This window comes from Mesoplodon bidens (assembly GCF_964165515.1).
Source record: "Mesoplodon bidens genome assembly, chromosome: 3".
In the NCBI taxonomy this organism is placed as follows: domain Eukaryota; kingdom Metazoa; phylum Chordata; class Mammalia; order Artiodactyla; family Ziphiidae; genus Mesoplodon; species Mesoplodon bidens.
In genome coordinates, this window is record NC_138178.1 from 141,257,935 (window position 1) to 141,270,671 (window position 12,737).

Consider the following 12,737-nt stretch of genomic DNA (forward strand, 5'->3'; position numbering starts at 1 on the left):
GAGAAGTCAGAAACATGGAAAGTGTTACTGTGAATTACTTGAAAGAGGTGATTAAAAATTGGAATTACTTTAAACTCTGAAAGTAGTTGCTGAATTTTTTTTTTTTTTTTTAGCGGTACGCGGGCCTCTCACTGTTGTGGCCTCTCCCGTTGTGGAGCATAGGCTCCGGACGCGCAGGCTCAGCGGCCATGGCTCACGGGCCCAGCCGCTTTGCGGCATGTGGGATCTTCCCGGACCGGGGCACGAACCGGTGTCCCCTGCATCGGCAGGCGGACTCTCAACCACTGCGCCACCAGGGAAGCTTTTTGCTGAATTTTTTAAAGTGGAACTCCTCACATTAAGGGAGTTCACGATGGGCCTTATTTTACATTCAGAATATATAATAAACAGTTTGGGTCCATGGATTTCAAGATAAACTTTTACCACTTCCTTGACAGTAGTCCATCTCCCATCCTCCTCCAACATTCTTCCATAAAACTTCCATTCATCCTGTGAATTGCTATCTACTAGGGACCAGGATAACCTCTTCCTTCTAAACCCAACTCATGCCATAATTCTAGATTTCAATGTCCAGTGTAGATGATCCACCAATTTAGTTTTGTGACTCCTGTGCTTCAGTTTCAATGACCTTCACCTACACCCCTATTCAATCCTTACACCCAAATCCAAAAACCCAGATGTTGTCTGCAGCAGGAACTAACCCAGACCAGAAATTTAAAACTTGAATATTTCACTCTCTAACCACCACCTCCTCCCATTTCTCTCAAAGCTCCATTCCCTCTAACCTTTTCTTTAGTATCACAGAGACCTTCAGATCTGCCTTGCACTTTTTCTCCATACCTCAGAAACTCTTCCAGTCAGCCATGCTGTACTGCTTCCTTTTATCTTCCATAAGAAGAGGACCAATAAACCACTTAACATTTGCCAATTATCGCCTGGAGTAACACAAGGTAATAAAAAATTCTGTTTCTTCAAAAATCAATCAAAATTTGTTCTCACCTTCGTCATGAAACTGTCTTCTTGTTCTTTCATACTCATATAAGGGGTGAATCTATTAACACCTGCTAACTTTTTCTCCAAAAGGTCTACTTTTCGCTCTGTTTTTTTTCTTTCAATCAGATGTACTCTGTGTAAGATATTGGCAGGTAATGATATCTTGAAACCAATTTTCAAACTTCAATTAAAATAATAAAAAGAAATATCCTCCATTTAAAGTATATTAAACATGTGTATCAAGTAAAAATGTATTTCTTATGAAAAGAGCCGTGCAGTTACCCAACTACTTGTAGGGAAAGACAAGAAATGGTAGAGAAATGAAGAGAACAACAATCCAGTGTTAAGTCCTGTAGTAGTTCCCCAGGGGGAGGTCAATTTTGAAACCATCCTTTTCAAGAGGAAATTTGACTATGAATATCTGTCTGCTACTATGGTAATATCGTGATGATCAGGAGGTTCCACATGTGTACAAGCACAGTGGGCCTCTGTATTCGAGGGTTCCACATCCATGGATTCAACCAACCATGGATTGAAAATATTCAAAAAGATTCTTTTCAGAAGGTTCCAAAAAGCAAAACTTAAATTTGCCTCACACCAGCAATCATTTACATAGCATTTACATAGTAGTAAGTATTAGAAGTAATCTAGAGATGATTTAAAGTACACAGGAGATGTGCACAGGTTATATGCAAATACTATACTATTTTATATAAGGGATTTAGCATCTTCAGATTTTGGTATCCTCAGGGGTCCTGGAACACTGAGGGACAAGGGATGAGGGACAAATATATTCCCATTTTAGTAACACTTGCATGGGTTCTTCAACTGAATCCCTGAATGGGGTTGCATGAGAGGTAAAGGAATTAGAAATAATAATATAGCAATAGAGAATAGAATATGTAAAAACTTGTTTTATTATCAAATATACAAACAGTTAATTATTTGGTTCTTGTTTTGATTAACCATTGGTATGTATTGGTAACATTTTCTACCTTGAGGCTAGGTTAAAGTTTCAGTCCATCTTCCATGTTTTTTATGTTCTCTTCTATCTAAGATTTGCATCCTACAGAATTAGTGAATTTGAGTCAGATCAAAGAAACTATCTGAACTATCTAAAGAGAAAATTTTAATTAAAATAATTATATTAGAAACATGTAGGTCACACTCAAAAGGTCTAACACCTGCAACTGTAGTCTTAGAATGAGAGTAGACACAGAATGGGACAGAAACAATATTTTAAAAAAAATACTTCCCAAGAATTTTTGAAACCTGATGAAAGACATCAATTGATAGATTCAGTAAGTTCTGCAAATCCTAAGCAGGATAGATACAAATAAATAAATAAATAAACAAAAGGGACATTTTATAATAATAAAAGTTACAATGCGGGCCTCCCTGGTGGCGCAGTGGTTGAGAGTCCGCCTGCCGATGCAGGGGATACGGGTTCGTGCCCCGGTCTGGGAGGATCCCATATGCCGCGGAGCGGCTGGGCCCGTGAGCCATGGCCGCTGGGCCTGCGCATCCGGAGCCTGTGCTCCGCAACGGGAGAGGCCACAACAGTGAGAGGCCCGCATACCGCAAAAAGAAAAAAAAAAAAAAAAAAAAAAAGTTACAATGCAACAGAAAGATATAGATATCCTATATTAGAATGCAAATAGTTTCAAAATACATAAAGCAAAAGTTGAACTAAAAGTGAGAGACACAAATCCACAATCATAATTGGAGACTTCAACATACCTCTTTCAGTAACCAATAGAACAAAAGCAAAATGTGCTGGGTCTGAAAATTTATTCTCAACTGCACTAAATGCAAAGAGAGGACAGCTAAAGGGGCTGAGGACCAGATATGGCCTAAGAACAATCTTTTGTCCCAAGTTTCCTCCAGAGTTCACTCCATAGGAACAGCTTCCAATTCTCTCCCTCTTCAACATGAACATAAATATGAAAAAAAATGGTATGCCACATAGCCATCTTTCTTGTTGGCATCAAAGAGAAAACAAAAAGTCCAGAGTGAATCACTCTAAAGCCATATTAAAAATTGTGCTCAAGAGCCTGCAATGCTTGGTCAGTTATTAGGAGTTAAACTATAGACCAACTTCAGGTGGTAGCTTATCACTGAGAAGATAATTATTGGAATGATGAATTTCTTTTAAACAGTTCTTCATTTGAACTTTGTCAGTCTTCTTTTTTCATACACTGCACAACCAGAAAAAAAGGAAATACTACTCTCCCTCTTGCTAGCCTTTAATTTTAATAATTTTTCAGCCTGAGTAAAGGTTTGTTTTATCACTTAGTTTTAAGATCCTATGTATATATATATATATATATATTTTTTTTTTTTTTTGCGGTACGCAGGCCACCTCTCACTGTTGTGGCCTCTCCCGTTGCGGCGCACAGGCTCCGGACACGCAGGCTCAGCGGCCATTTCTCACGTGCCTAGCCACTCCGCGGCATGTGGGATCTTCCTGGACCGGGGCACGAACCCATGTCCCCTGCCTCAGCAGGCGGACTCTCAACCACTGCACCACCAGGGAAGCCCCAAGATCCTATATATATTTTTTTAAAGAGATTTTGGAAATGCAAGACCCAGAAGAAACTTCAACCTATTCATTGAGGCAACATATACTAACTAATGTAGAATAGAAACAGCTTCACATCTGAATACACATTCACATCTGAATACAATAGCTTTTCATATTGTATGACTTACTTAAATATTATTCATATTATAAGAGGGAAAATTAATGACTTTGTTTCTCCTCCTATCAACCAAGGGCACATGATCAAATATCTTCTCTGTCTGTAAACCAATTAAGTAACCACGGGTCTAAGAATAACACATTGTATAAAGGACAAAACCACATAATCATCCCAATAAATGCAGAAAAATCATTTGACAAAATCCAACACATTTTAATGATAAAAACACTCAACAAACGTAGAAGGGAATTTCCTCAACCTGATAAAGGACATCTACAAAAAACCCATAGGTAACATCATACTTAATGGTAAAAGACTGAACCCCCACCACCACCACCTAAGATCAAGAACAAAAGAAGGATGTCTGTTTCTCACGACTTTCTTTCAATACTGCACTGGAAGTTTGAGTCAAGGCAATAGACAAGAAAAATAATTTTAAAGCATCCAGATTAGAAAGGAAGAAGTAATACCTCAACATAATAAAGGCTGTATATGATAAACCCACAGCTACACACAACATCATACTCAATGGTGAAAAGCTGAAAGCATTCCTTCTAAGATCAGGAACAAGATAAGTATGCCCACTCTTGCCACTTTTATTCAACATAGGCTTGGAAGTCCTAGGCACAGAAATCAGAGAAGATAAAGAAATAAAAGGAATCCAAATTCAAAAGGAAGAAATAAAACCGTCACTGTTTGAAGATGACATTATACTATACATACAAAATCCTAAAAACACCACCAGAAAACTACTAGAGCTCATCAATGAATTTGGTAAAGATGTAAGATAAAAATTAAAGAAATCTGTTGCATTTCTATACACTAAATAAACTAACAGAAAGAGAAATTAAGGAAACAATCCCATTACCACCACATCAAAAAGAAAAAAGTGGGCTTCCCTGGTGGCGCAGTGGTTGAGAGTCTGCCTGCCGATGCAGGGGACACCGGTTCGTGCCCCGGTCCAAGAAGATACCACATGCCGCAGAGCGGCTGGGCCCGTGAGCCATGGTCGCTGAGCCTGCGCGTCCGGAGCCTGTGCTCCACAATGGGAGAGGCCACAACAGTGAGAGGCCCACATACCAAAAAAAAAAAAAAAAGTGCCTAGAAATAACCTACCAAAAATTATGAGACACCGATGAAAGAAACTGAAGACAACACAACAGATGGAAAGATAGCCCATGTTCTTGGATCAAAAGAATTAATATTATTTAACATGAGCGTATTAACCAAGGCAGTCTACAGATTCAGTGCAATCTCTATCAAATTACTAATGGCATTATTCACAGAACTAGAACAAATAATTTTAAAATTTGTATGTAAACACAAAAGACCCTGAATAGGCAAAACGATCTTAAGAAAGAAGGACAGAGCTGGAGGAATCATGTGCCCTGACTTCAGACTATACTACAAAGCTACAGTAATCCAAATAGTATGGTACTGGCACAAAAACAGACATGTAGACCAATGGAATAGGATAGCAAGCCCAGAAATAAACCCATGCACTTATGGTCTATTAACCTACTACAAAGGAGGAAAGAATACACAATGGAGAAAAGACAGTCTCTGCAACAAGTGGTGCTGGGAAAACTGGACAGCTACAGGTAAAAGAATGAAATTAGAACATCCTCTAATACCATATATAAAAATAAACTCAAAATGGATTGAAAACCTAAATGTAACACCAGATACCATAAAATTCCTACAGGAAAACATAGGCAGAATGCTCTTTGTCATAAATCACAGCAATAATTTTTTGGATGGGTCTCCTACATTAATGGAAATAAAAGCAAAAATAAGCAAATGGTACCTAATTAAACTTAAAATCTTTTTCACAGCAAAGGAAACCATAAACAAAACAAAAAGACAACCTACAGACTGGGAAAAAGTATTTGCAAATGATGTGACCGACAAGGGTTTAATTTCCAAAATATACAAACAGCTCATATAGCTCAATATCAAAAAAACAAAAAAACCAATAAAAAAAATGGGCAGAAGACCTAAATAGACATTTCTCCAAAGAAGACATACAGATGGCCAATAGGCACATGAAAAGGTGCTCAATATCTCTAATTATTAGAGAAATGCAAACCAAAACTACAGTGAGGTATCACCTCTCACAGGTTAGAAAGGCCATCATCAAAAAGTCTACAAATTATAAATGCTGGAGAGGTGTGGAGAAAAAGGAAACCTCCTATGCTGTGGGAACGTAAATTGGTGCAGCCACTATGGAGAACAGTATGGAGGCTCTTTAAAAAACTGAAAATAGGGCTTTCCTGGTGGCGCAGTAGTTGAGAGTCTGCCTGCCAGTGCAGGGGACATGGGTCTGTGCCCCGGTCTGGGAAGATTCCACATGACGCGGAGCGGCTGGGCCCGTGAGCCATGGCCCCTGAGCCTGCGCGTCTGGAGCCTGTGCTCCGCAACGGGAGAGGCCACAACAGTGAGAGGCCTGCGTACCGCAAAAAAAAAAAAAACTGAAAATAAAGTTACCTTATGATCCAGCAATCCCACTCCTGGGCATATATCTGGAAAAGATGAAAACTCTAATTGGAAGAGATACATGCACCCCAATGTTCATAGCAGCACTACTTACAATAGCCAGGACATGGACAACTTAAACATCCATCAACAGATGAATGGATAAAGAAGATGTGCTATATATATACAGTGGAATATTACTCAGCCATAAAAAAGAATGAAATGATGCCATTTGCAGCAACATGGATGGACATAGAGATTATCATGCCAAGTGAAGTAAGTCGGAAAGAAAAAGACAAATGCCATATGATATCACTTATATGTGGAATCTAAAAAAAAATGATACAAATGAACTTATTTAAAAAACGCACAGCCATAGAAAACAAACTTATGGTTACCAAAGGGTGGAGGAGGGGGGATTAATTATGAGTTTGGGATTAACTGATGCACACTACTCTATATAAAATAAACAACAAGGACCTACTGTATAGTACAGGGAACTATAGTAATATTTTGTAATAACCTATATGGGAAAAGAATCTGAAAAAGAATATATATATATACCGATATCTATATCTATATCTATATATCACTTTGCTGTACACCTGAAACTAATACAACATTGTAATTCAACTATACTTCAATAAATAAATAAATAGAAAGGAAGAAGTAAGTCTCTTTGCCGATAACATGGTCTTGTATAGAGAAAATCTTATGGAATACACACACAAACACACACACACAGAAAAACCTATAGGAGCTAATAAACAAGTTCAGCAAGGTTAGCAGGACACAAGATTGATATAGAAAAATCCACTATATTTCTATTCTCTGAAAATGAACAATCCAAAAACAAAATTAAGGAAACAGTTCTCTTTCCAATGCATAAATAAGAATAAAATACTTAGAAATACAGAAATAAATATAACAAAAGAAATGTAAGACATTCACTAAAAACTGCAAAATATTTTTGAAAGAAATTAAAGACCTAAATAAATGGAAAGATGCCCCATATTCATGGATTGAAGACTTAATATGACAGTATTCCCCAAATTGATCTACAGATTCAACACAATCCCTATCAGAATCCTAGCTCCCTTTTTTACAGAAACCAACAAGCCAATCTTAAAATTCATATAGAAAAGTAAGGGACCCAGAGTAGCCAAAACACTCTTGAAAAAAAAAAGAAAAAGTTTGAGGACTCACATTTCAAAACTTACTACAAAGCTACAGTAATTAGGACAGTGTGGTACTGGTATGAGAATAGACATATAGACCAGTGAAATAGAATTGAGAGTCCAGAATTAAATGAATACATTTATGGTCAATTGATTTTTTTGCAAAATTGTCACGACAACTCAATGGGAGAAAGAATAATCTTTTCAACATGTGGTGCTGGGACAACAAGTGGATCTTCATATGAAAAAGAATGGATTTGACTACTATATATAAAATAGATAACTAATAAGGACTTACTGTTATAGCACAGGGAACTCTACTCAATACTCTGTAATGACCTATATGGGAAAAGAATCTTAAAAAGTGTGTATATGTATAACTGATTCACTTTGCTGTACAGCAGAAACTAACACAACATTGTAAATCAACTATATTCCAATAAAAAATTTTTTAAAAAGAATGAATTGGGACTCCTAACTCACACCTATAGAAAAATTAGTCAAAATGCATAAATAGTACCAATGTTTTCTTAGGTCAGTCTCCCACAGCAATAAAAATAAAAGCAAAAATAAACAAATGGAACCTGATCAAACTTACAAGCTTTCGTACAGCAAAAGAAACCATAAACAAAATGAAAAGACAACCTACAGAGTGGGAGAAAATATTTGTAAATGATGCGACCAACAAGGGCTTAATTTCCAAAATATACAAACAGCTCACAGAACTCAACAAAAAAAAACCAAACAATCCAATCGAAAAATGGGCAGAAGACCTAAATAGATATCTCTCCAAAGAAGACAGATAGATGGCCAAAAAGCACATGCAAATATGCTCAACATCACTAATTATTAGAGAAATGCAAATCAAAACTACAATGAGGTATCATCTCACACGGCTCAGAATGGTCATCATTAAAAAGTCCACAATTCATTAGGATTTACATTTAAGATATGAAAAACTATTACATGTATATTTGTCTCCAATAAAAAGTTTTTTAAAAAGTCTACAAATAACAAATGCTGGAGAGGGTGTAGAGAAAAGGGAATCCTCCTACACTGTTGGTGAGAATGTAAATTGGTGCAGCCACTATGAAAAACAGTATGGAGGTTCCTCAAAAAAATAAAAATACAGTTGCCCATATGATCCAGCAATCCCACTCCTGGGCATATATCTGGACAAAACTATAAAAAAAAGAATGAAAGAATGCCATTTGTAGCAACATGGATGGACCTAGAGATTGTCATACTAAGTAAGTCAGAAAGAAAAAGTCAAATACCATATGATATCACTTATATGTAGAATCTAAAAAAAGGTACACATGAACTTATCTACAAAACAGAAACAGATTCACAGACATAGAAAAGAGACTTGTGGTTGCCAAGGGGAAGGGAGTGTGGAGGAGGAATGGATTGGGAGTTTTTGATTAGCAGATGCAAACTATTATATATAGAATGGATAAACAAGGCCCTACTGTATAGCACAGGGAACTATATTCAATATCCTGTGATAAACCATAATAGAAAAGTATATAAAAAAGAATGTATGTATATGTATAACTTAATTTGCTGTACAGAAAAATTAACACAACATTGTAAATCAACTATACTTCAGTAAAATAAAATTTTTTAATTGGTCAAAATGGATCAAAGACAAAAATTTAAGTACTAAAACAATAACTATTAAAAGAAAACATACGTGTAAATCTTTGTGATACTGGATTAGGCAATGGTTTTTTTGATATAACACCAAAGACACAAATGACAAAAAAAAAAAGAAAAGATAAACTTCATCAAAATTAAAAGATTTTGGAAACCACCCTGGAAGTTGCTCAGAAGTAACCTCAAGAAGTTAAACATAGAGTTACTTTATGACCAATTCTACTCCTAAGGCATATACCTAAGAGAAATAAAACATAGTCATATAAAAGCTCATATAAGAATGTTCATAACAGTTTATTCATAAAGTCCCCTGCAAAGGAAACAACCCAATGTTCATCAACTGATGAATGGATAAATAAAATGTGGTGTATCCTTATGATGGAATATTATTCAGCAATAAAAAAAAAATGAAGTACTGATTCATGCTAAACAGTGATGAATCTTGAAATCATTGCGCTAAATGAAAGAAGTCAGACACAGAGGCCGTATATTGTATGTATCATTTTATTCATATGAAATGTCCAGAAAAGGCAAGTCCACAGAGAAAGAAAGTAGATTGCCAGAGACTGGAGAGAGTGGAATGGGGAGTAACTCCTAACAGACATGGCGTTTCTTTAGGGGTTGATGGAAACATTCTGAAATTAGAGACTGGTGATGCTTGCACAACCTTGTGAATATACTAAAAACTACTGAATTGTGTATTGAAAAAGGGTGAATTTTTTTTTTTTTTTTTTTTTTTTTTTTGCGGTAGGCGGGCCCCTCACTGCTGTGGCCTCTCCCCCTGCAGAGCACAGGCTCCGGACGCGCAGGCCCAGCAGCCATGGCCCACGGGCCCAGCCGCTCCGCGGCATGTGGGATCCTCCCAGACCGGGGCACGAACCCGTGTCCCCTGCATCGGCAGGCGGACCCTCAACCACTGCGCCACCAGGGAAGCCCGAAAAAGGGTGAATTTTAATGAAACAAAAATTATATCTCAGTAAAAAAAATTTTTTAAATATAATTTTGAGTCTGTATTTAAAATTCCATTAGATTTAAATTCTGTGATCAATCAGGATATGAGTTTCATATACTATTTGCAAGCTTATGACAAATGACATTTTTGAAAACAAACTAGAAAATTCCCTACCTTAGAAGGTTTTCTAGTTCTATAATTCTTCTAGTTAGATCCCAGTTGCCTCTTTCAAGACTCTGAATATTGGTGTTTTTCAAAGATTTAATTCTGGTTAGAGAAGCAATAAGTTCTAGGTCCTTGATATCATCTTTCAGGGACATTATGTGGAATGACTGTTGCACATTATTTTCTTTGTAACTTTCTAGCTCATTCTTCATCTCTTGCAATGAAGTGTCTTTTATGAAAAGTTTGTTTCAAAGATTTCTTAGCTAATGAGAAAGGAAGAGTGTTATTTAAAAATCATTTATAAAGATGTAAAAAAATCATTTATAAATTTGGTTTTAGAAACTTCATGATTTTAAATCATTATGAGTATTTGTGTGTGTGTTTGTGTGTTAGTTTCTGCTTTATAACAAAGTGAATCAGTTATACATATACTTATGTTCCCGTATCTCTTCCCTCTTGCGTCTCCCTCCCTCCCACCCTCCCTATCACACCACTCTAGGTGGTCACAAAGCACCGAGCTGATCTCCCTGTGCTATGCGGCTGCTTCCCACTAGCCAACTATTTTACGTTTGGTAGTGTGTATATGTCCATGCCACTCTCTCACTTTGTCCCAGCTTACCCTATCCCTTCCCCGTAGCCTCAAGTCCATTCTCTAGTAGGTCTGCATCTTTATTCCCGTCTTGCCCCTAGGTTCTTCATGACCACTTTTTTTTTTCTTTTAGATTCCATATATATGTGTTAGCATACGGTATTTGTTTTTCTCTTTCTGACTTTCTTCAGTCTGTATGACAGACTCTAGGTCCATCCACCTCACTACAAATAACTCAGTTTCATTTTGTTTTATGGCTGAGTAATATTCCATTGTATACATGTGCCACATCTTTATCCATTCATCTGTTGATGGACACTTAGGTTGCTTCCATGTCCTGACTATTGTAAATAGAGCTGCAATGAACATTTTGGTACATGACTCTTTTTTTTTTTTTTTTTTGGTAAACGGGCCTCTCACTGCTGTGGTCTCTACTGTTGCGGAGCACAGGCTCCGGACACACAGGCTCAGCGGCCATGGCTCATGGGCCCAGCCACTCCGCGGCATGTGGGATCCTCCCGGACCGGGGCACGAACCCGTGTCCCCTGCATCGGCAGGCGGACTCCCAACCACTGCGCCACCAGGGAAGCCCTACATAACTCTTTTTGAATTATGGTTTTCTCAGGGTATATGCCCAGTAGTGGGATCATTATGAGTATTTAAATTATACATTATTATACAATAAAATGAAGACTTCAGAATCTCCTAACAGTAGATTCCAATGTTAAATACATTTTAAAAATCATGTCAAGTTGACACATAGGGTTTGGAATATGTGATTTTATTCTCATCAAAGTTAACTTTGTTTAAATCTTGTTATAAAAGTAAATTAGACAAATAATGAATTTTATAATTTCTAGCAGAAAAGAAATACTTGATGCTTTGGCCGTGGATGTTTTGTTTTATGATGGGTTGTAAAAGGGAATGTGGTCACAGGCTGCTCTTCTAAAGAGCAGCCTATGTTTATACCACTTGGTTCCTGGCCTTATTTGTGCTGATCAGAGAAATGGGTAGAGAGAAGAATCAAGAGAAAGAGCCAGGCTTAAATTGATTATATATATATATATTTTAAGGCAACTAAAGGAAAGAAGAGATCATAAAGCTATACAGAGAACCAAGAATGATATGAGACATCACATGACATAAAAGAGCCACCAATGGCTGCCACTAGAGGAAGAGTCCAAAAAGGATTGGAGAGGCAAGGGGTGCAGCTGCTGTGAGGTAAGTTATTTATCTCTTGGTAGCATGTAAAAAATCTCTGCTCTTCTATCTGATAAGTGAAGAAAGTTCACTAGATGAAGAAAATTGAGGCACTGCTGACATTCAAGGGTCAATTATCTTTTAATTTAATCTAATTTGTTCAAATTTCTTAATAGGCTGTGTGTAAACCTGATGAACTAGTAAGAAAGTAAAGCCAAATTTCTTCTTTTTATTGTTATTTAAAAAAATTTTTTATTGGAGTATAGTTGATTTACAATGTTGTGTTAATTTCTGCTGTACAGCAAAGTGAATCAGCTATACGTATACATATATCCCCTCTTTTTTGGATTTCCTTCCCATTTAGTTCACCACAGAGCACTGAGAAGAGTTCCCTGTGCTGTACAGTAGGTCCTCATTAGTCATCTATTTTATACATAATATCAGTAGTGTATATATGTCAATCCCAATCTCCCAATTAATCCCATCCCCCCTTCCCCCTTGGTACCCATACATTTGTTCTCTACGTCTGTGTCTCTATTTCTGCTTTGTAGATAAGATCATCTATACCAATTTTTTCAGATTCCACATATATGCATTAATATAGAATATTTGTTTTTCTCTTTCTGACTTTACTTCACTCTGTATGACAGCATTTAGGTCCATCCCCGTCTCCACAAATGACTCAATTTTGTTCTTTTTTATGGCTGAATAATATTCCATTGTATATATGTACCACATCTTTTTTTTTTTTTTTGCGGTACGCGGGCCTCTCACTGTTGTGGCCTCTCCCGTTGTGGAGCACAGGCTCCGGACGCACAGGCTCA

General features: G+C 37.0%; 1 protein-coding gene across 1 annotated transcript in view; it reads right to left on the reverse strand.

The window, feature by feature from the left end:
- LOC308614095 (uncharacterized protein) overlaps window positions 1-12,737 on the reverse strand; it is a gene marked incomplete at its 5' end in the record, with an annotated part of 42,027 nt that overhangs the window by 13,148 nt on the left and 16,142 nt on the right. The window contains 2 exons of the mRNA XM_081228291.1: window positions 1,000-1,126; window positions 10,134-10,353. Of these exons, the coding sequence (XP_081084417.1) occupies window positions 1,000-1,126; window positions 10,134-10,353 (347 nt within the window). The remainder of the gene's footprint in view (window positions 1-999; window positions 1,127-10,133; window positions 10,354-12,737) is intronic.